This window comes from Alligator sinensis, unplaced genomic scaffold (genome assembly GCF_000455745.1).
Source record: "Alligator sinensis unplaced genomic scaffold, ASM45574v1 scaffold1360_2, whole genome shotgun sequence".
Classification (NCBI taxonomy): domain Eukaryota; kingdom Metazoa; phylum Chordata; order Crocodylia; family Alligatoridae; genus Alligator; species Alligator sinensis.
In genome coordinates, this window is record NW_005843005.1 from 52,279 (window position 1) to 77,714 (window position 25,436).

General features: G+C 39.3%; 1 protein-coding gene across 1 annotated transcript in view; it reads left to right on the forward strand.

Moving 5' to 3' along the window:
• Nucleotides 1-25,436, forward strand: part of LOC102388229 (O-acetyl-ADP-ribose deacetylase MACROD2-like) — a gene marked incomplete at both ends in the record, with an annotated part of 443,367 nt that overhangs the window by 33,048 nt on the left and 384,883 nt on the right. Inside the window, one exon of the mRNA XM_006036701.2 lies at nt 17,586-17,659. Coding sequence (XP_006036763.2) covers nt 17,586-17,659 — 74 coding nt within the window. The remainder of the gene's footprint in view (nt 1-17,585; nt 17,660-25,436) is intronic.

Sequence of the window (25,436 nt, forward strand, 5' to 3'; positions counted from 1 at the left end):
AAGCCCACCTCTGAAATAGCTCCAAAACATTTCAGAACATTTCTGAAACATTTTGGATGGCCTGTTTCATTTCGGAGCTGTTTTGGAGCCTTGCGTTTCATTTCGTATTTGGTGTTTCAATGTTGAAACGCCTGAATCTGGAATTAAATGAAATGGCCGCCAAAATTTCCCACAGCCCTGCTCTCAGGGACTGTAAAATAGTACCATACTTTCTATCATAAGTATTATCTTACAGTCCCTGACAGTACTTTCTTATGTTGGAGTTAATTAATACACTGTACCCTAATATTGGCACATGTATAGACTGTGATGCTTTACTGTGGAACTAATCAGTCAACACCTCAGTAAAGCACAAGTGTAGATATACCCATGGTGTCCTTGCCCATTTAACCTACTCTTGTTTTATTTTTAAGTATATTCGTTGTTTTTTATCTGGATGCATTCTGTTAACATTAAGCTATGTTTTCTGTGAGTTCATTTGTTAGAAATACCTAAATTTTTCAGCATTAAGAGCAAACCCCATTATTTTGTGTACCTACTTAAAGTATTATTTAAATAGTATTTTGCATGCATAGGATACAAGGCAGATTCACAAAGTGTCTCTGATAGGAACAGATAGAGTCCAAGTAGGAGAATTTAAATTGTATAACAACAGCTGGCCAAAACTGTGTGTCATCCTTTCCTTTGAGTTAGCACAAATTCTTCACAATTGCTCTTCCTTCAAATAGCTGTTTAACTTGGTTTAAAATGTAAAAACTGCACCAATTGCAACCCATCTTCCCTCCTTTCTATTACATTCTGTATAAAGAAATTCTCTCAGGTCCCTTTGTGGTGGAACTTTCTTAATTTAAGTTCTTATTCCTTTGTGTTTGTTTTTGTGCAAGCTCAAATAGCATTGTAGTCATTATCTGTTTGATTCCCTTGAGAAGTTTATGTATCTTGGTGAGGTCTGCTGGTAATCTCCTTTTTTTCTAAGGAATACAAATCTAGTTTCTCTAACCTTTTTGACTTTTTGAGTGTCTTGATTTACTCTTTCTTTCAGTTGCCCTCCATTCTGGAATTCTTTAAAAAAGAGTAATGAACACTAAATATTGTGGCTAAGCAAATATCTTTATTACAGTATTAGTATAAAATATTTTTTGTTTGTATTTAGGCATTCTGTTTAAATGTCTTATGATTCTAAGACTATTTTGATCTTATTTTAAACAGTAAAGTCTAGGGGTTTTCATTATATTATCCCATGTTTTCCTAACCCCTTTTTCTTTTCCTATTTGACCTTTGTTACCATACCTCTCCCCAGCTAAAATATATCCACCCTTTGTTTGGCTGTCTAAAATTTTATTTGCATGGGCAATAAAGTGTGCAACATGTTTAGCTTTTAATTTATCCTCGCCATCTTGAATTTAAATCCCCTTTTCATCTGTCTTAGTCTTGTCAGTTTTATGTCATCAATACTGTAAGTTTCCATACCTCATTACATACATCTTTTTTCATTAATTGACTTATAAAGGGAGTATAATCACTTGTAGTATGACATATCAGTAGTCACTGTCTAGCCTGAACAACCACTTTCCACAGGTAATTTTTCTTTGTTTTGAACAAATCCTTATATCAGTCCTTAACTGCTTATACATTCTTTCTGTTATTTTCCACCTCTTGCCTTCTTTATCACTTCTCTCCACACTTGACTGTGACTTCACTTTGCAGTCTCTCAGATTGCTGTTAGTGCATGTTTTATGCCTTAGAGATGTCCTTCCGTTAGCCTCTGTACTGGCTTGTATACATACAGTTTTTTTCTGTATCTTTTACTTCTAATTTAGCTATGCATTGTTTGCATGTTTGCTAAATAAATTTACTGTTAAACTATTAATATTTCTGTTGGCACCCATTCAAGTAAATCAAACCTCAGAGCCTCTCAGCATCAGCAGGCCTTCCTTCCCTTTCTTGTCTCACTATTAGTTGATTTATGGGAGCTGTGGATTTAGCCCTGTGTGTTTTCAAATTACTCAGGTGTTTTATATAGCATCTGTTCTAAGGAAGCCACACAAGAAAATGTACATAGTCAGTTCTCTAAGTATAAGCATACTGAGGGCTTCCATTTCCAAGAAAGTAGGTATTAGCCACTGAAAAGTTACAGAGAAGTCAAAACTCACTTTAGTCCTTTAAGTCTGGGAACTTTGGTATAGCACACACAATGAACACGCCATGGTGTGAGTGGGTCTCATTCTTGGAGGATAAGGAAAACACAAAATTCCTTAACATGATTGCACATCCTTCTGAATACTCCCTAGGGAGCAGTATACTTCTGAAAGTGCTTTTATTATGGTCTTCTGTATTTGGTGAAAGAATACGGAAAGTGGATCAAGATTTTCTGCTAGATGACTCCATAGAGGAAGGACTATGGACAACTGAAAATAGGCCTCAAGCAGCAGAAAATATGACATGGTTTTGTTTTAAAGATTGTTTTCCTTACCATTTCCTTACTTATGCACACTATTCACTTAAGTGGTCTATGGCAAGGTCCTACTTATCTTATACTTCCCTTCATTTCAAAGGGTAAAAATAGTTCCACCTCTTTTGTGCCTCCAAAGCTACTTCCTCCAACAATATAAAGTTAAAATCTCAGACATATCTTTGAATATAAATCTTCTCACCTCCATCTGTCCTTTACATGTCTTTCTGAATATATATATATATATATATATATCCTCTTTAGAATATAATCTTCAGTAATGTAGCATTCTCCCTTCAAAATTACTCCATATTTCTATCAGTCCATTAAAGTTGAAAGCCTACTGAGTGACCATATGCCAAATCAAGCCTATCAGAAAATTTGGTAGTGGAGGCTCCAGGGAAGAAGTTTCCATAAGGATTCCCCTCAGAGAGATCATTTCTGTTGACCTTTCTGCTGGAAGTGAGAAGCCCAGCTAAAAAGGCCTCCCACCTCCAGCCTGAAGGATTCCTCAGGTATCTATAAAGGCCAGATTCAAGCATGTTCCTGCACCATTGCAGCCCCCTTTGTAGAAGATAGATATTACTATGCCCCCAGATAGATATTACTATGGAATTTCTTGGTCACAGCAGCCTAGCAGCAGCTTAAAATATTGGAAATACTAAGGTTTGTGGGGATGAGTCTTGTTCATCAGGTCTCCTCACTTCTACCTGCAAGGACCCCAGACCCTGCAGAAAAGCCTTCTGGTTAAGTTAGGGAGACAGTGTTATGGGAGTGGAAGAGCCTATTTCCCCCCACCATCCTACCCGCTTCATCATGGATAGTAAGACATCTGTGTGTAGATGATTCATTCTGGCCACAGTTCTGAGGAAGCAATCCAAGCCCTGATCAGGATTATAGCTGTATGTTTTATATCATTAAGAGATCTGACAATGCGCTGAATTGATACAACATGTTTTGGCCTGTACATAGAAAATAATTGTATACTGGGGGACCTTTTAGTCTGATAAACTAATAGAACTTGCATTACCTAAAGCCACCGCCACCTTTCAGTATAGTATGTCTTGATTATAGTGCTTATATTCGCTACAGATAATGTAAAATGTTCATCTTAACTCTTCTTAAAATTTCACCTTCTCTTTCCCCAACATTTTTAGAAAATGTAAGTACATGTATATGTATATATTTTTTTTAGTCTCTGTGTAACTCCTTAATAATTTCTGCATCTACCTATCTAGAAAGACTAGGTTCAGCTGGCTTCTAAATAGTCTTTCCATATGCCTGCTTCTCATCAGTCTAGGAATTTTGTGTATTATGTATTACCTGGATCTAAAATATGGGTATCTGACTGGCAAATATGGTTTTCCTGAGGTATAGTGACATAGTTGCCTGGAGACACAGAAGAAATTTTAAAAAGTAGTGAGAAAATCCTCCATTTCTTCTGTCACTCAGCCACACTTAAAAGGAAATTGAGGTGTGAGGTCAGCTTTCACTTAAAGAGTTAGGTTGGAAATGCCTGGTTTGTAAGTGCAGGTCATCAACTTGTTAGATGGGTGGTAAGTAATTTAAATTCCAATTCTCCACATCAGTTTCTTATTTGTATGGGGCTGTTGGACAATAGGAATTTCTTACTTTGCTTTCCCGCTCCCCTGCTTTACAGTGTCAGCTGTAGCATCGGTGTCTTTCTCTGCAACTCTAGTACATCTTGCCAAATTTATATCGGCACTTCTTTCCTTCTGTAATAATGTTAGTGTTGTTAGCAAATAACTTGTAAAAACTGATGGGAAATGACCAGTCATTTTTTCCTAAAGAGTGGCCTTGCAAAATAATTTAATTCCATTTACAAACCAGACCTTTTGATGGGGGACTCATTATAGAGATGTTGTCATTTGTTAAATCTTCCGAAACATCTTTATTATCCACCAAAGCAAAAGTAAAGACAGAAAGAAAGAAATTACATGTTGCTAGTGTAACCATGTTAAAAAATAACAGCACCACACTTTGACAACTCATTTGAGTACATGCTGAAAATGCTATTTAAAACAAGTGTTAATAAAACTTAAAGTTAATATCAAGATTAAATTGGATTTGAACTTGTGGGATTGGAAGTACCATTAACTACTTATTTAATTTCCTTTCTGATTGAAGTATGCAAGATTTGGAAATGCATGCTTGTGAGTGAAATGCAAATTGTAGACTAGCAGAAACGCATTTTTAAAAATGGTGCCTGACAATAATTTAATGATTTTTTTTCAAGCATGAAGAACATGACAAAATGTAGTAAGTTTAACTTGTTATTACTGTTATTTGATTAAAAAAAGAGAAATATTAAAGGTATTGGATTTTATTCTCATTTAGCCACAGCCCCCTAAAAACAGTTGTAGCAAAGTATAAGGAGGTCTTGAAGTCAATATAAATAATTTAATTCAATGTCAATAAAAATTAAGCCCTAAAATAAATGGGGTGGCAGGATTTTCTAAAAAATATATATTAGACCTTAGTGTATTATTATTTGGGCCTTGAAACCCTATGTGTGCTTAGATTAGTAATCCTATTAAGAGTTCTGAGACTGCCAGTTTTTCATGAATGTGCGTGTAGGACTCTTTCTGCTTTTTTCATGCTTTAAATTAAGTTTTTTTTTTCCTGTTCTCTAGAACTGCCTCTAATTGTATTTCTCTTATTTTCTACGTTGGAACTCTGCAGTCTGATGCACTGGGAGGCACAGCAAGAAGTTTTCATTGTAGCACTGAACCAAATGCAGACTGACTGTATTTTGTTTTTAACTTGCATAATCAGCTCAACACAGCCCTGAATTAAGTTACATATCCCAAAATTGATTGATCAGTTTCTAATATTGCATCTCTTGCTAGGCAAGTGATTTCTTCAAAAAATATGCGGAAGAATCACTGTATCTAGGTGAGGAGACCAAAATATATCCTCTTTAGAATTTAATGCAGAAAATGTTGAGATAATGCAGCAGTGTGTCACACCAGACATACTATACCTGCTTTCATTTTAGGAGGATTCTTGCAGTTCAGGTTGAGATTATACAAAGTGACCTCCTGTACAGTGAAGAATAGCAGCTATTAAATGCCAAATATAAAATGCATTCCTCCCCTCTTCCCTCCCAAACTGTAGTGGCATTTTTGAACTCCTGCCTTATCTGGAAATATTTCAGCTTTTATAAATTTCCTGAGTACAATAGCTTCTGGCCTGAGTGACCCTTTGCCATTGTTTATCACTGTCATAGGCAAGGGGAGAAAATCAGTCTGAATAATATATACAAACCAAAAATCAGTGGTGCATTTGTTTAAAAAAAGCAAAATAACTAGGTGAAATATGCTTCACATTGCATCTTGCTGGCTCACACCGCCTTCCCTTTAACTTCTTTCCAGTTTTCCAAATAAAACTTTAGGGGGAAAAGATGAAAGCATGTTTAGTTCTCTGTTTTTCAGAAGGAACTAAGCAGACATAGTTTCCAGGTGATTCTCTTTATGTACTCTTCGGGAATCTTTGATTTTTTTTTTCCAGTCTTCGTAGGAGATATGAACTGTGCCTCAATAGAAATAAATGCTAGATATTTTTATTTCTTTTTACAAGTGTACAAACCTTACCAAGTGCTCTCCTGACTTTAGATTATCCTGCTAGATGTCAGAGTTTCATTAGAAAGCAAGATGGGACGTTTTCTTTTCCCTCTTGCCTCACCCCTATTTTTCATGTATGTTTAATTCTTATAAAAGAAAAAAAAGGTAAAGGTGGGCCATTTTCCTTGCACTGGATTAGAAAAAAAAAAAGAAATGGACAAATAAGTGGCTTTTGCCTACTGAACCTGATAGGAATTTTGCTGTTGATTTCAGGGCTAGCATTTCACCCAGCGAATCCACAGGCAGAGAAATTGTAGACATCTAGGCAGACAGATGTAATATAAAGCAGACCTGATGAAGAATGTATTTCATTTGAAAGCTTGTCTATCCCAACTACACAGTTGGTCCAATAAAAGATGTCACCCTAACAAAACCTCGCCCCTCACACAATTCCTGGATCATCACAGCTACAAACTTCACTCTTATACTTCTATATAGAAGGCATATGCAGTATATACACTCACATATGTACTTTGTCATACATAAATATTGATACATATTTATTTATCTATATATTTACAAATATACACACCTGTTTCAATGTATCATTATATTGCAGTTTACTGAATATTTTCACTCTGCGTATGTCCTCTAATCACATATGAGAGTGCTTACTGCCTGGGCAGTGAGGTCCAGCTTTTTTTCCTTTGTAATGTTTTGGTGATATTTTCTTTATTGTTCCATTATTGTGTTCTGCTTGATGGTCTAACACTCCCTGTATGCATTTCAGAAATATTCTGACAAAGAAAAAAAATCCATTACGTAACATGTTAAACATCACAGCTGTGAAGCAGTCTGATTGTCAGAGCATCTCCTGCTACATGGCTTCCTTTTTTTTTTTAAGGGACATTATAGCACTGAAACACTGTAAACATCTCTACAAACACTGAGGAACAAAACCAAATTCTTGTCTGCCAGAAGTGCACTGAATACTGGGGAAACCTAAAATCCTTGTAAAGATGGGTCTATCTATTTATGCAGGCAATCTGCAGAACAATATGATGCTTGTTACAATAAGCTCTTCCCTACAGTTCATGAAAAACCTGCATTTCTCTGGAGTCTCCAGTGTAAACATGTCCATTTAGTTAAACTCTGTATTTTGCAAAAGCTGCAGAATGTTATGCGGCAAACAGTTTGCTCTTACCATAGAATTGTACTTCCTCATCCAGGAACCACAAAGCATGGAGGTACAAGTCTTTCTTTCTATCTGTCTGCTCAGATGCCTCTCCATAATTGTGACCCTAGCATGCTTCTGCTCAACCTTTGAAAATAAAAGACCATTATTTTCCTTATTGATATAATGCACAGAGTAAATCTGGACAAAGGGTATAATATTGTGTGATTACCAGGGATTGTACTCAACTTCTTTTTTCTTGACCATACTTTCTTGTAATGGATTCCTCTGACTCCAGGCTGTAAGCCCTGCCTTGGCCAGCAACTCTTCAGAAAAAAATACTTGAATTGTGGATGATCGATGTGGATTGCTGTGCTGATCTGACAGGAGATCACTGTCAGTCAGGACAGCAACAAGTGCACATTGATCATTTTCTCTGACAAGCTTTCCCTTAGCCAGCCCTGATGTCAAGAACGCCAGTGTTTCTGCTCTCTTGTCTTGCTTACCCTGACTTGGAGAAGGATCATGATGTCTTTTGGTGTCAGCGGCATGATGATTGACCTTGGTGCACTTTACCTAGGGTCATCGACTTGTCTGGACTGTTGATGTAATACGAGAACATACTTCTCCCTTTTTTTTCCCAGGTTGCCTAGCCTGAACTTTTAAGCTTACTGTTTTAGATCAGGGCTTACACAATCTCTTTCTTTGGTGAGTTTCTGGAGTTCATATTCTTTGTATTAATTACCCTTTATCAAGGGATGGGTCACTGTCCTACAGTTCTGTTCATAGTTGGCAATCACTTTGAGAATGTTATTTATTTTTTTCTACCGCTGCTAATGCATTTTCTGTTGAGCAGAAACTTAGAAGTCAGGTTTTCTTGCTTGAAAGGAACATTAAAACTTTTTTTGGAGATATGCTAATATTTTACAAGGTTTTACATTTTTTTTCTTTTGGCTGTGATTTACATTTCATACCTAAGCTAGCTAATTATCGAGTTGATACAATTCATAACATATACTAAATACTGCAGCCTCGCTACCTGGATTTCAGAGAAGCAAGTGTTCTATTAATAATATTTCATTCAACTTTGTTGGCAAGAGAAATTTGCTTGAATTGATGGCATTTGTCAAAGTGTGGTTTGGCTCTTAGTGAAATGGAGTAAAACATCGGGCAGAGCCCTTTTCTTCCTTTATCTTTTCTCTGTGCTAACTGAACCAAAATATAAAACTTTCCTTTCAAGGTGAGGATATAAATCAATACTAAGAGGAATGATCAAGCAATCAGCTTATGTATCAACAAGTATCTCATGCCTCTGTCAAAAAAAAATCCTCAGCTTGTTGGTAAGACACTAGCATATTTGCTTCCAAAAAGGATAGATTTACTTTTGTAATGAGAATCAAACCAGCATTAGTGCATTCATTTTCAACTTCTAAAGTACCTCTCTGACACGATGATTATATAGGACAATGTGCATGATTATTGTCATGATGTTTTCATAGCTGAAGGACAACTGCACAGATAACCCTACCTCCATGATATGTGGCTTTTTTGTTTCTTTATTCTGTTGTATGGGATGATGTACTGTTATGATTGCAATGCCATCAGTAGTAAGACTTAACCCACATGACCATAATGAAGCTCAGTCATTTATAGATCAGTTGTGTATTCAGGATACGTTTTTAGTCCACCCAGTAATATTAGGTTTCACAACATATTTGAGACAAATGTTGAATACCTCTTCTTAAAAACAAACCTGGAAAATAGTCTCTATTTTCCACACCAGCTGCTGCTGCTGATTCCTACATGCCAAACACATGATGCTTGGTGAACTCAGCCAGCAATACAGGCTGCAGAAATTGCTTGTGCCTCAGTCCAAACTATATGAATATATTATGGATTGAGTTGCTATTATTAGATATTATTTTATACATAATTAAATATAATGGACAAGTGCGCAAAATATGTGTAAGATATTCTGTTTCCCCCTCTCCCCAATAAAGCAGCAGGAGGTGTAATTTGACAATGCAGAAGAAATCTATTAAGTAGGGCATCTTGAGATTCACAGAAACGTGCCAAGGTACTTACATTTCTGATTATGAGAGACTCAAAGCATTAAAATATGTAAATAACTATTGTGATCACAGTGATCTATTTAGAAGCCATAATACAGTGAGAAACTATCTGAAATGAATCGGTAACTCTACGGCAGGTAGCTTATGCCAGTTAACACCAATGCAGACCTGTTTACTAATAGGGGTAGGTTTACGAACAACACTCAGATCCAAATCCCTTTTTGCCTCCAAAGCTCCTTGTTGTGATCTTATTCCACTTTGCCTGGGTCCCAAAAAACTGTTAATGCAAAAGGTGGATTGATCTGCCCCACTGCTTTTGTGTTCTTAAGGGTAAGATGAAAGCACATCTCAAAATTATATGCATTTGATTTTTTTCAGGGCCTTTAGCAGGATGAAATATAATCTCACTTAGGCATGTGAGAGGTGAAATAAGGGCCTTGCGGGCAAATTTTAATTAGTATTATAATTAGCATGTGTTTTGAGCATCTGTACATTAAGGATTAATACCCCCTACAATGTGCGCTGCTCTGACCTGCCCTTAGAGAGTTGGTGAGCAGGGGCATGGCTAGGAGCCAAGCTGCCTCTGTACCTGCCCTGCTCACCTCTCAGGGACAGGGATGGTGGCCCAGATTGTTGGCAGTCAGGGGCTGGTGGAGTCCCATTTGGCCCTTCAGCCTTTGCCTGTCTGCAATTTGGGTCCCCACTTCCCCACTCCACCTGGACTGAGACCACTGCCAGCCCAGGTCATGCCTGGTGCTGTCCCAGTGGGCAGGTTCCTCTTCCTGTCTTTCTCTGCTAGGACAGTGTCAGGAGCTGCAGATAAACTGAGAGCTGCTGGGGGTGGGGGGCAGTGAGTGGGGATCTGGGATGTGGAAGGAGGTGCACCTGGTATGTGTGGCGGTGGTGTGGCAATCCCAATGCAAGTGGGAGCGTGGAAGGCCCCAAGCAGGCAAAGAGGGGCATGGTTGGCCCAATGCAGTGGAGGGAACTGCTTGCCCCTTGCACCCCTGGATCAGGTCCACCCCCCACACACCCCAGGTCCCCAATCATTCCTGCCCTTCTCAGGCACTTCCTGTGTTACCTGCAGCTCCTGGCAGAGCAAGCAGGGAATGGAAACTTGCCTGCTACCTCCACGACTCTGGGCTGGGTGCCATCAATTTTCTCCCACAAAATCTTCATTATACTTTTACTCATTGGACAAGTTACAGTATTCATTTTCCATATCTTGCACAGGCAAGTTAGTTATGTAATGCCTTTAACAACAGTGTGGACTCTTCTCTAAATTCTATAGCATGAAACAGCAATATCTAACTATAGGAAACTCACTTCGCATCTTCCTTACATTACTGAAGGAGGTGGAGCTTAGTTTTATCTTCCTGTTCTCACAATATGTGAAGCTTCCTTGTAAATCACAGAAGGAGGAGAGGTTTGCATTACTCATCCTCAGTACCTGTTTCCTCCATCCTAGTCATCCTCACCAACTATTTTGGGGGCTGGGGTGGTGCAGGCACTAAGGTGCACAGATGACAGCCCAGTTTCGCAAGTTTGAGGCCATAGCAGAAGCGCTCAAAGTGCAGCCATCTCAGATTCCAATAAATCTGCGAACTCCGCTAAATACCTTGTCACAAGGACAAGAACCTAGGATGGACAGACGGACTATCTTGCCTGAAACTACATGCTTCTCTTCTCAGCTAATTCCTTTCAAATTGTAGGAAAGTAATGTTGGAAAGGACCTCACAAGGTCATCTGGTCCAACCCCCTGCTCAAGGCAGAATCATCCCTGACTAAACCATCCCAGCCAAGTGTGTGTCTAAACTGCTCTTGAAAACTTCCAAGGATGGAGATTTCATAACCTTTCTAGGTAGCTTTTCGCAATGCTTGACCACCCTCACAATCAGAAAGTACCTCCTAAACTCTCACCTAAATTTCTTGTGCTTCAGCTTGAGGCTCATGTCCCTTTCCCTTATAGTCACAGAGAAAAGCCCACCTCTCTTTCTCTCTATACTAGCCCTTCAGGTATTTGAAGACCGTTATCAAGTCCCCCTTCAGTCTTCTCTTTTCCAGACTAAATAACCCTAATTATTTCAGTCTTTCCTCATAAGTCTTGCATCCCAAACCCCTAATCATTTTTTGTCACTCTGGACTGGACTCTTTCCAAACTGTCCACATTCTTCTTGAAGGGTAGGTGAGACCTCACCAGTGCTGAATAAGGGGGAAGAATCACTTCCTTTGATTTTCAAGTGACACTTCTGTTAATACAACACAGTGGGCTCATCTACACGAGATGCTACATCGCTATGACGATGTATCATTGGCAGGCATGAACCGTGATGCTGATGCTACTGCACAGTAACATTGGAAATTACCCATGTGGCGCTGGGACTGTGCAGGTGGTTACTGCACAGTCAGTTAGTACTTGCTTAAGCACAAGTGTCAGCACACGTGTAGACACGTACACTATATTGTTGGCTGTTTTTTGCAAACAGAGCACACTGTTGGCTCATATTCAGCTTATGGTCTACTGTAACCCCCAGGTTCTTCTCTGCAGTATTGCAGCCTAGCCAGTCATTCCTCACTGTGTGTTTGTGCAGGCAGTTATTCTGTCCCAAATGCAGCACTGTATTTGTCCTTGTTGTTTCCAAGTAGTTCTGTAAGATCATTTTATCATTTCTAGTTTAGAAAATTATGACAATGGCCACTGCAACTTTGCATTGGATAAAAGATGTTTCACAAGCTCTTTCTTAGGTCATTGCTATAATTCTCACGGAGAACAATGATGAAATGTCCTATAATCAGAAACCAAAGCTCCAGAGTTTGGAAACTTTATGATACTTCGAAAAATTATTGCTGTATGTAGTAATTGTGAAAGGGCAAATAGTAATGAATTTACCTCATGCCTAACATTTTTTTAAAATAGGGAGTCTCAAAAAACACAGCTGATGGAAGAACATTATAGATTTAAAAAAAATGTAAATTACAGATTGAAGAAATAGTTTTAAACATGCCTACTTGTTTTTATTAAAACAGTTATGAAACTAAATGAACAAACATTTTAGCGTGTATTTTGCTAATGACAAACAAAGAAAAGTAGGGTAAAGTGGCTCTTGTTGAGCCTCATACCACCCCTGCTATATTGCTGCTTCTAGATTGCTAATTAGTTTTAAAGCTCGTTGCTTCTGGGACTCCTAGTACAATTCTGGGACTGTAGTGCATATATAACCAAAGATACCTCACTTGCACAGAATGGTACAAATTGAAACAGTGAGCATGTCTACATGAGATGCTACTGCGCAGTTGCGACTGTGCATTTATTTAGTAATTGTTTAGTAATTTATGTAGTAATTGTATTAGCAAGTACTAAATAAATGCACAGTAACCAGAGTTACTGCACAGTACCACTGGTGAACATCTTTTATGTGATGCTATTGCACAGTAGCCTATTGATACTGCACAGTAGCGTATTAGCCCTGTCTGTGCTGTGATGCACTACTGTGCAGCATTTTTCAGCACTCATGTAGATGCTCCTGGTGAGCTGCAAAGAGACTAAGAAGGTGGATAGCAGATTCTGCAGGTATAGTGAATAAGTTAAGTGTTTTCCCCGTGCTGTCACAACAAATAAACTAAGGTTGTGCTAATACCTTACATTCTGTAGTTCTTTTATTGGCAGCGTGGCACAAAATATTTAAGCCCAAACACTCTGCACCTAGATACCTTTTTCCAAACGGGGTGCAGAACCTCTCTGTTTCAGACCCTACTTCCAGTAGAGGGGGAAAGGTACAGTGAGGGGTAAAGGAGCCATACTTAGCAAAGTGAATCCTTGGTAATCAATCAACTTTGTTAGATATGGGCTCAGTACTTCTAACATAGCAGGGTAACAGAACACTGTGTTTTAGTAAATATTTAGCTATATTTAAAGGGGAAAGGTTGAGAATGGCTAACAAGACAGGAGATAAAATTAACAGACTGGTAAAGGTTTGGACTTGTCATGAATTGCAATAACCTCCTTAATAGCCTAAGATAACTTGCAATATGTGTGTGGCACTACGTCTGTTCCCAAATAGATTTGCCACTGGATTGTCTCGGGAAAGTGTTTCTACATTAGGGACTGTGCATGTAAACTTTTTTCAAGCAAAAAATTGTATACTTGAAATTAAGTATACATTTGCCCCCAAAATCTCCCTTCCTACCCACGTAATCCTGATAAAATGGGCTGTTGATGCAGTGTTTGCTTGTACCTTGTGGCGGATGTTCCCTTGGCTTTCTGTGCCCTTGTCCTTTTCAGTATTCTGGAGGAGCACTCACTGCAGTAACATGGGCCAGTGTCACTCTTATTACTTTACCTGTTTTATCTTTTGTGAAATTGAGCCTTTAGCCAGAATTGTCTGAGCTGCTGCTCCAGCAATCGGTTAACTGTGAGGCTCCTCAAGCTCATTTCTCTCAAGTAATTTGATTCCCACGTGCTTATGAGATTGCTTTTTTGCTGAAAGGATAGGGTGTGGGAGTATGTAAGCAGACCAGAACTGTTATGGCTGACAATGCTGCTTTAAAATAAAAACAAAGCAAAGCCATGTTTAAAAAAGATCACATTTCCATTCATCACCCATTACCTTACTCTATAAAGAAAAATGTTTTCATGTTCATTAAAGGCAGGGCCTTTTGTCTGGAGACAGTGCAAAATAGCAAGCTAAATTCGAGCCTTCTGTCATCAAGAGTGCTAGTTCTGCATACAACCAGTGTGATGTCATTCTCATTAAATGACCAGAATACAGTGTAAAATGATAATTAGATTTTTTTTTGGTATTCTAGTCATAAAAGGTTTCTATGGATATTAAAGTATGTCTTGAAATAATGCATGAAATTCCAGGTTTTTATTTTGTTCAACAAATTATTTCTTTTTATATCTTGGTTATTCAGGGATAATTGAGCACAAGTTTTTCTATTTAGGATTGGTTAGTATAGCAGCATTTTTCTATATAACATACAATTTATTCAGAGATTTATGAAGCTATAAAATATCCACTGCTTTATCACAGCTTTGGGCAAATATCCTGCTGTGGTGAGGGGAAAAAAACAAAAACAAAAAAACAAATCTTCAAGGTGAATCATGCTGGGAGGAAATATTTCTTTTGAAAATAAAATGGTCCATGCAAAATAATGGTATATTTAGATGGTGGAAATGTACATAATTTCCCCTTTTAATGTTGATTGTATGACCATGCAAATATACCAAACACCAAGGTAGTGGGATACTGTGGTAGAAAGACCTGCTTTAAAAGGTGGTGTTATTAATGCAAATGATGCCTTGCATTCAAAAGCTTGTCTAATTCTATCCCAATCATGCAGTTGGTCCAATAAAAGAAATCATCCACAAAAATCCTTGCCTCAGATAGTTGACATAAAATTCTTATTACAAGTCATTTTTCTCCCTTAAATATATGCAAAATGTGTTTGCAGGTACTTCTACATGGGTAGGGCAGAATTTGTCTCTCTGAGAGCCCACATTCTGGGTTCTGTTTTATATTGTTGGTCTGTGGTACAATCTAAGCTGCAACTTGTCTTTTGATGATCAGAAAACTGCCCAACCTATTGGGGTGGAGGACCAGTAAGTCCTTCTAACCCAGGGGTGGGCAAAATATGGCCCGTGGGCTAGATCCAGCCCACCAAAGGGCTTTATCCAGCCCATGGCAGGTCCCTTGGCCCTGCACAACTCAGGCATAGGGGCAGCTCAGGCTGTGTCATGTGCAGCTAGTCCTACCACCCCAGGTGTGCAGCAGGGCTGGAGCAGTGTGGGGGCTGGACTTAGCTTCCTGGCAGCCCCAGCAGTGGCAGCTCCTTCTGGCTGCTACCAGTGCAAGCCTCAGCCCCACTACCTGGGCACCTCAGTCCTCCTACCCTGCACTCACTGGGTGGATGGGGTCTCCCTGAAGACTGACTCAGGACCCACGTGGGCAGGGCATGTTCAGCTGCAGGGCTGGGATGGGGCTGCGGGCAGGTGGGGAGCAGCATCCAGGAGAGGGCCGAGTGGGTAGGGCTGGGGTGGGGATTGCGGATCAGTGACAGTGCAGGGCCCAGGCCCAGGGCAGAGCCATGATACAGTTGCCACATGTTGCCATGAAGGGCACCAGTTCTGTAGCCAGGAGATTGTTGGGCATGGATCACGGCTCTGCCCTGGGCCCTGGCCCTGTACTGTCACCTCCCCATGATCCCATCCTGCTATCCCAGCCCCAGCCCTGACCCTACCCACATGTCCTGCTCCCGGATAGTGCTCCCCACCCATCTGTGACACCATCCCATCCAGTTGGCCAAGTGCACCCTGCCCACGTGGGTCCTTGACTGCTTTCCATAGAGACTCCGGGATCACCGGGTGGTAATTGTGCAGGGCTGGGGCCCACGGCAGAGCCAGTTAGGGAGTTCTGGTGAGTTGTGGGGAAAAGGCATGGGGAGGCATGGTGTTGACCTGGCCCACAACAGTTCACCAAAACTCCCTAAGTGGTCCTCCAGCCCAAATAATTGCCTGCCCCTATTCAAACCCATATCATCGATTCTCAGTGTAGAGTCCTGAAACTGACTGGGATAACCCAGTTCTTCTATTTAGGATTGGTTAGTATAGCAGCATTTTATATATAACGTACAATTTATTCAGAAATTTATGATTTGAGTGGTGACATCTTGACAAGTTGCTATTAGAGTAATGAAGTGCTCTGGTTAATAACCTAACAAGCCTTAATGAGAAGCAAACAGCTGAGCAGAGGCTGAACCAGGCCTTGAGTATCAATATAACCAAGCACACTTAAAATGTCTGCAGCTGAGCCTTTGATAGTGCCATCAGTGAGGTTTGGCAAATGGCAAGTACCATTTAATCATTTGAATGACTGCTCGCTTTAGCTGCTGGTGTCTTAAATGGTATATGCAGCACCTAGCATCTGCTTTGATAACTAATAGTAGAAACAGTATTAAATGACTCATGGGTGAGAGAGACCTACCCAGTTCAATAACCCGAACTTTCTTTCATGATTGGGCCCAAAAAGAAAGGTTTGTGCTTAAATAGGGAGCATGTGCAATGAAAGCATTTATTGAATGGTGAATATTATAGGCTTTAACCTGCTAAGCTATCAGACAGTAGACATTCATGTCATTTACCAATTCTAAAGTATCCACCTGCTTAAAGGTTTACGATCCTCAGGGACCCAGCACAGGGGTGTGGTTTGTGGCTTCAGACATGGTTCAGATGCTGCCCACAGGTTCGCTGCGCCTCACTCATCTGGCTTGCGCATACCAGAAAGGTTGAGCACCACTGGTGCAGAGTAAAATAAATAGCATTATATATACATGGATGATGCCAATCTATATTATAAAGTGCTTCTATCTAGTACTGTTGCCCACCTTATGCATCCTCTTCCCTAATGCCACATATATGTGTGAGAACAGTTCTAATAATCCAACCCAATGAGAATGGTGTTGTTCCTTTTTTTGTTTTGCTAAAAAGACCTTGTCACAAAAGTGTTTAGACTACTTCTCCTCTCTCCCTCCACAAATGAGGCCATTCTTAGAAAATACAATGGGTTGGATAAGCAATGAAAACGTCTTCAGGTTCTGTATTTACAAACTGGCAGAGCAAGAAAGCCCGTACATTGGAAAAGTTTTTTTGTTTGTTTGGTTGGTTTTTTGCTTTCTCTGGTACACAAATTCATATGATTGTGCTCCATAAATGCAAAATACTGTTCTTCATATTTTAAGTAGTATTTTAGAAACCTGTGCTAATCTGTGTGCTAAAATTAGCATTCTCTTTCTGAGGCTTACAGGGTTATACCTTGGCATTGGAGGCAGCTGGATACAAAATATAGCTCATTTTTAAGACGATAAGAAATTTCTAGAAGAGTCTTTCTTTGTTATGAAGTTTAAACCTAATATGTGTCTGTATGAGAGAAAGTTTTTATTAAAACATTTTTAAATTACCTGAATAATTTTTGAATGTCTGCACTACTCCTGAGTTTTCCCAATTAGAGCTTATAATTTTATGGGGAAAAAAATCCCCAAACTTTCCAGGATAAATTTCTAGTCCATTTATTCAAATTCACAATTTCAAAATTGGAAAAATGACTATTTGTGCCAATCGATATCTGTTTGAACAAAAAACATCATTTTTCTTAATTAAAATTTCAGCAAAAAATCCAAGCAGCTCTAATCCCGAACTTGTGCCGATAGGAGCCTTTTGTAGCACATCTCACCAGGATTTGACACTTTTATCTGTCTATTCAAACATGCATCTCATGTGTTTCTTTTTCTTTCTCCTCTTTACGTAGGTTTTCCAAATGAGCCAGCAGCTGTCATTGCCCTTACCACTATTAAGGAATGGTTAAGCAAGAATCACAACGAGGTATGAAATAAAAGAAAATTTTCAAGATTGCTTAGTTTGTTTCCCAAACGGTGAAGAGGTGTTTTTAAAATTATTTCATGACTGACCTTTGAAATAAAAAATTAGTACAAAACTTAGGAACTCATTTCAGGAACTTTAGTGCGGGTAAGCCCACTCCATAACAGATATAGTTGTATGCATTAGTCTGGAGTTGGGCAGAAGGCAGGGCTAGGTGGCACCTTAGGGACAAAGTGGTTCAGAGAGGCAGATCTCCAGGTTGTAGCTGTATTGGTGTAGAGGAAAAGGCAATCAGGACTTGTAGAAGAGATGATATCTTTGATTTGACCAAGAAGGTTTTTGCCAAAAACAATTCTTTAATTGCAAGCTTCGGGCACAAACACCCTTCATTCAGAGAAGCAAAAGCTTTCATAGATAATCCTGTTATGTTGGATGCTAAATGATGAAGTAGCCTGTCACCTATTAAAGCTTATGCCATTCTGAACCAGCTAGCCTCTAAGGTACCACCCGACACTGGTCTGTCTGTAACAGGGTCATCATCTTAATCAACTATATTGTGGTAACAATGGCATATGTTTTATTTTAAAGTATAGTCTGCTTTTCCTTTGCATGATAATATTTTTTGGTAAAAGAGAACAGACTCTTTCTACAGCTGTTTCTGAGAATCAAAGTTTTTGTGTAACGGTGAAGAGAATGTAAAGGTAGTGGCATATAATGGGCTTCAGCAGAAACAGCTACCAGGGACAGTGGTTTTCCAGTATTAGCTTTCCACCATAGTGCTTTATGATGGAAATGTTCTTTGTGTTTACTAATTTTTAGGTTCCTTACACTTTATTACTTTTCATGGAAAACGTGGTACTGTCTTAATGCAAAATCTGAGCGTGAAACTTAACTTCTTCCATTTACCCTGTCACACCTGGGATTTTTTTATGAAACAGAAGGCTTTCAAGAGAATGCCCTCTATGCTGCAGTTCTATTTTTTTTTCTTCTTTATTTCTCAGCACACTGATAGAATATGTTCAGTCATGCTGAATAGGGGAAATGCAGAAAAAAAAGTGACAGAAGGAGTAGAACACTCACAATGTCTTAAATTTAGGATATGCCTGATTCCTTGTTATGACAGCCAGCAGATTTCAGAGCATCTAGAATAGCTGAGTCGTTTTCTCTGCAAATGTTTTATTTTAGACCTAGTGCACAAGCCTTGATCAGGAATATACTGTTTTCCTAAGTAATCATTTGTATTATATTTCATCTTGGGAAATGTATTGTTTGGGTTCTGTTTGTCAAGGCTGTCTAATGTGTAGTGATACTAAAAGAGATATTCAGCAGGTTATTTACTGCAATTTAGAGCTAAATGGAGAAATGAAATGTGGAGATGTTCAGAACTGGATGGCAGGAGTTATACAAAGTACATATTTACTTCAAAGTCTTAAACTTCTAGCAGCTCCTCTTGACTTCTGGACTAGAGCAGTGAAGTGAATACGAATTCTGGATACTTAGGCACTCTGAAAGTCGCATCTTGGAGGCCTAATTGTAAGCTTGTTTTTTGAAAGTCTAATCTGTTAGCATCTGGTCTATTTAAATGCATGTAATGATAGAACTAGAAACTATTCCCCTGCAGTCCCTTTGTTTTTAAATGTTTTGCCTGATTGTAACTGGACTTCATACTTTTTCACCACAAACCTAAGAAAAAGGAAAAGATCTTATAGAAGTAAATGTATATGCTTCATAACCTACATATATTATTTGCTTCAGTTTCTTTCCCAATCATTTTTATTTTAATGGTGCTTCGGGGAACCTACTTCTCTTGGCACAGTAGACTGCCTATTAGAGAAAACAGATGGGCAGAAGTTTTCTAGCCAAAAGCCATTTTCTCAAACAAGTAATCTTGCACTGTAGCTTGGGCTATTGCTTTTAAGATATAAAGAACACCTGATTCCATAGACATTTTCTGAATCATTCCTGTTTTTACTGTTTGTCCCTTGCCTGACCTGTCCTGGAACTGTTCCTGTGTCCTGCTGAATTCCTCTAATTCTTATCCGTGACTCAGCAGGATGCCTCAAATGTTTTTGCCCTGTTGATTATCACCTTCTCATGTTCTAAGAAGTCCTTCTTTTCTGCCTTGCAAGAAGCCTGTTGTAAGAGTTCACAAGGGCTGTAACAACTAGTGACTGAATTAGGAATGCTTATTTTGGTCTACTTGCGTCTTACAAAGTTATAAAACCTTAGGGGCAAGGAATATGTGTCAGACTATACAATGCCTTAGATTTTACAGTCTTCTCGTATATCTATGTAAATTGTCATCATTGAGGATATTTGCTTGATGTCTCCTTTTCTTTCTTTCTAAACCAATTACTTGTAATTCTAAGCGTTCAAGTTTGCAAAATTTGTTTTCCTCTGTATACTCTTCAGAGGAGGCTAGGGAGATTCTTTTATGTTTTTAGAGGACCTAGTGAAAAAGAACACAATTTCTGATTGGGTGCCATTAAGATGTTGAAAAAACTCATAATCATGTGTTTACATTGCTGCTATATTTAGACTGGGTCCCAGTTGATATGTTTCTTGATATTCAACAGATGCTAAATCTAGGTCTCATGCAGTGTAGCATGTTTTGAAGTGTGATACTTGCAAGACTATTGTATATCAAAGAAGATAACAATTCAGAAGTAATCTCCAGGCCCCTATGTTAATTTTTGGAGAAAGGCAGAAGGGTCCTTGTTTTGGCTGAAAATCTGATTTCTGTGTACAGCCACCAGTAGAAGAGTCTGTGAACTACCAGTTAGTAATCTCCAGAAGTACCTAACTAATGTATTTGGGGTAGGGGAGAGGGGGTGGACTTTCTTGTACAAGTGTTTTCAGGTACAGATGGTTTCCATAATCTTTTTCTCAGTGGTATTTCAATATCTTGTGTACAGGCATGCTTTGCAGTTCATGCACAAGTTGATTAGCAGTAAAATAAAACCACTTATGCTTTCTTTAACAGTATAGTTAATTTCTGCAATGCTGGGGTTCTTCAAAAATCAGTCCTTGCTTGGAAATGTTGATAACTGTAACTAGCTAATGGTCTTTCAAGCAAGAGCTACTGTAAATCATCATAGGATTTTAGTAGAGTAAGCTGTTTGATACCAGCTGAAGATTGCCTCTTCTGGATTTAGTCTAAACTTACCTTTTCTTTGTTTTTGGTTTTGTGAGTTAATCAGTCAGACAATAAACTTTAGGCTCAGCTTTTTCCCGAAGCATGGCTTCTTTTAGTAACACGGGACTGTAAGGGACTTCTTAGTTCACCAAGCACAGTCCCCAGGTATCATAGGCAACCACTTCACATAACCCCTTTTATAAACTGATCAGGCTTATAAAGGTACTGCAAATTATACTTTATCTGCTATGCCTGTAGGGGAATCAGATACACAAGCTTTAGTACTTGGCATAAGGACTTTAGCTCTCTGCTACCAGGCAAGCTTCCTTTCCCTTTTAAACCTTAGATCCCTCTAACCAGAATCACTTTTACTTGATCACCTGAACCGTAACCGCCAAAATGAGTCAATCTCTCCTTCAAACCAGGAAGGCGAAAAGAGAAGTCTGTTGTATCTGATATGTCATCCTTCAGGTTGTTAGGCTGAATTTAGGGGCAGCTAACCAGCCAGCTCATTTTGTATCACTCATTTTGAGGGCAGGTGGTAGCCACGATCTTTTTTGCACAATTAAGAGTTTTGGTGTCTCTTCCTGACTCAGAAGTTAGAATCCTATTCTCTGGTCTCTGTTATGTCCTAAAGTTGTTACCCCAGTTTAACAACATACAGGGTGCTTACAGACTTGGGGGAAAAACAAAACAGTGCTTTACTTTAAGCTCAGTGCAGCTCCAGCTGAGTGCAGCGCATACCCAGAAGAGGCATTACGTTAGTTTGACCCAGCTCACCCAGTGTCTGTATAGATTGGGCACTTCAGCAGGCCAAAAAGCCCTGCTGAAGTGCTCAATCTATACAGATGCTGGAGAGCTGGATCAAACTAACGCACTTCTTCTTCCAGTAAAATGTTGTCTTTTTTTGTTTTCCTACGTCTGTCAGAAGCCACAGTTCCAGTTATTCTAGATCAAATCAGAGGCTCTTTTGAGCATAGTATGAAATGCAGAGTAAATTTAAAAATAAAATGTATAGCAGGGCATAAAACCAGATTGATGGTCTTCTTCCTATAAAATGTGCACCTAGCCAGATTATAAGGTTTGTTATATAATATTGGTAAGTAAGATGAAAATCTTATGAATTTGAAAGCCCTTTGCCATACCTCATGGTAGGATACTGTATTTCAGTCTTCCAAAAAACCATATGACATTTCCATGAAAAATGAGGCAACACACTCTGTTGTCACCTCTCCCCTTTCATATAGTCTTTTATGCATATTTGATGCAACAATAAAGATTTTATCCAATTCAGTATTGATTCAATATATAAGTAAATCAGTGAATTCAGTGTGGGGTCATTGACAATATAACCTAGATGATCCCTCTATTTGTATATTAGATTCTTATCAATTTCTCTGTCATAGTGTTTACACAAAACTGATTTGCATTTAATAAAAGATTTTCCTTGCCCAAGTCCATTGTTGTGCTTGACCCCCAGATGTTTGCATAAAAACTTATTAGCATGTTTAACTTTGGATGAATGTCTCATTATCATGTAAATGAAGTTAGCTCCTTTCTAAGGTTAATTGTTACAAAACAACCCTTCCAGAGACGTATCATAATTTACTGAACGCTAAATACCAGGCAGATAGGGCAGCGACCATCACATTATTGTGGCCTAAAACTTAACTATATAGAGCTCAGTAGGGGAAACAACAATACAGTAAGTAATTACTTCTATTAGCTGTACGTTATACACAGCTCTGCTCTGGTTTTGAAATGCAGCCCTTCGTCAAACTAATTTCTGGCCATGTTTTACATCGAGGTTTGCTGAGTGGCAGCCAGAGGGTAAATCTAGTTTAGAAGTTGGTAAATGGTATTATATTGTAAGCACAGAAACCCCTGACAGCAAGTTCACAAGAAAGGTAGTAGTCAGCAGTACTGGATTAATTTACTTCAGACCACCTAGGCTATCTTTTTAGCAAACCACATTTTCACATTTCACAAAGTACTCTAGAGGCTTAATAGAATTATTTGGAGCACAGAGTAGAGCTAGGTGTCACCTCATAGAAAATTATCCACTAGGAATGCATTTAAAAATGCACATTAAACTACTTGAATAGTTCAGAAAGCTTCTCTCTGTGCTAATTTGACAAGGTCAGGGGCATCACCACTTGTTTCGTCATTATGTATCACAAAGGAATGGTGGCACAAAGGAATGGTGGCTCCTGGTGCCAGTAGGTTTTTTTTTCTTGGCAGAGATCTTTGAACATATGCAATGTTAAAAATTGTTTGTCACTTTTATTTCAGAATCACATTATGTATCTGAAAAGGGAAGGAGGGGGGGGTTGAAATCAAAACACCCAATGTGTGCCCTGCCTTATGTCATTGACATGAAAAGCCTCAGGACCTTTTTACTGCTTAAAAAAGGACTTAAACAGCAGATTTAGCTCAAAGTGTTGGATTTTTTTTCCTTGCAAAAAATGTTGTTATTTTTATTATAATCTCACTAGGAAAATATGCAAAGTGTGATTGCTGCCCACCCTACTGAAACAACTGATGTGGGTGAAAAGCACGTACCTAGAGAATGATTCAGTACATTCCTCATTATTCGCTAGAATTAATATTTTAATAGACACTCTTTTCTTGGATAGCCTGAAGGGGATGGAATGTGGTGCCATATGTTTAACAAGCAGGTGTACAATTTTTTATTCATTTGGGTATTTCCAGCAAAACAGAGTGAGTGCCATCCCAGCTCCATTGGAGTGAATCAGAGTTTTTGTCATTGTCTTTAGGGAGGGCCAGGATTTCACCCAGTATAATTGCTGTGGCCAAACCTGTAAGGGTGGTCATATGGTATCTCATGTTACACGCACACAAACCAAATCAGCAAGCCATTTTGTAAATTCTGTGCATGTGTGTGAACACATGCATATGTACATGTTCTGCCCCACCAAAGTCACAGTGAAGTTTCTTCATCACTAAGACTGAGAGTGAGATGGTTTCCTGCCCTCTAGATTGGTACATAATGACAGCTGTCTCTGCTGCAGCCAGCAGGAAGGGTGGCTGAGGCATCAGGGGTACAGATGTCACATGTGTATGCATGATGAGTACAATGGTCAGGGAGTGCACTGCAGATGTACATGATTGTTATGGACTCAGTCTAATCAGCTTTGGACTAGCAATGGAGGCAGCAGCTGAAGATACTGGAGCTTGAACCTGCAGAACCCATTTACTTCCAGAATAAAAGAGCATTTGTGTACAAGGAGAGAGCCTGAACAGAAATTTCAGTGAGAGGAGCTGCCATCTGTGTGAGGATCAGAGTACTGTATGTTTAAAGTTGAGACAGCAGCCAGGCACCAGGGGACTGGGGAACCATCTAGGCAAAAGATCTGCAGTGAAGCAGAGAGATACAGATTGTGTAGCTTTAGGGATAATGCTAATTTTCCTATTCTAATAAAGTTCTTTGTTCTCATGTTCGAAGAAAGCAGGCCTATCTGTATTCTTTGCCACTGTCACACAGTTGTACAGACACAATAGAAGGGACAGATTAAGTACAGTTTACCAGGGTGTAAGAGTAACTACTGGAGGCTGTTGATATTCATCCCTGTGATGTGATTTGGACCCAGGGAATAAATTGCTGTTTCTTGCCAGAGTTCTGGTGAATTGGCAGTGTCAGAATGGGAGAAGGAAGGGAGGAATGGGCAATTGGACACTAGGGATGAGGAACTAAGATCAAGACTGCTGCTGTCCCCAAATGTATATGTTCTCCTGTTCCCTCCTATTCTCATCCCTTCTTTCTCCAGCTTGCACTGACTAGTCTATCAGTTCCTCTTCCCTCACTGATGCATTTCTTGATCTTCTGTCAAAGGGTAACAAGCTTCTCCCATGAAGAGACTCCACTTATCTCTTTTTCTGCTTCTTTGATGCATTACATCTTTTTTTTTTCAAGACAAGAAGGCCCCAGTCTGCCCTGCCACTGCATGTGGCCTCCCCCAGATCTACATACTCATATGATCTGTCTCTTGCTATCTTGGATCCTTTCCTCTCCTGGATTGCTATCTCTGTTCCTCCCCTGCATGTCCTTTAGGTCACTGACAGAGGTTAAAAAGAAGGTGCAGTGGGATCTGGTGCGTGATCCCAACAAACATACTTTCTGATGTGCTATATATGTATGGTAAGAGGTGCAATTGTGGGATTGAGCATCAGATCCCATCACACTATATTGCCGGTGCATGGGGAGCCCAGGATCTTCACTCCTGTGGCTGGGAGCACCATCAGTTGTTTGGAGCTCCTAGCTGTGGGGGCATACCATGCACTCCTGCAGCTGAGAGCTCTGATTATTGATGGGGCTACCCTGCGGCTGGGAGCCCTGTCAGTGATCAGAGCTCTTAGACCCAGGAGAAGGAGCACTAGCCACATGTTCACTTAAAGACATGATAAAAAACAGCCACTAAGTTATTACTTACTATCTTGTGTAATAACATATTTTGTGTAATAACTTTGTCAATTATTCCTAGTTTTATCAGGATGTACTAACTTTGTCAATTATTCCTAGTTTTATCAGGCCATTAATTGAATGAACATGTGGCCAGATCACTACTTAAGATGTGGTTAGCCAGTTGAGTGTGGCAGGGGCCTAGCTTAATCTTTTAGCAGCAA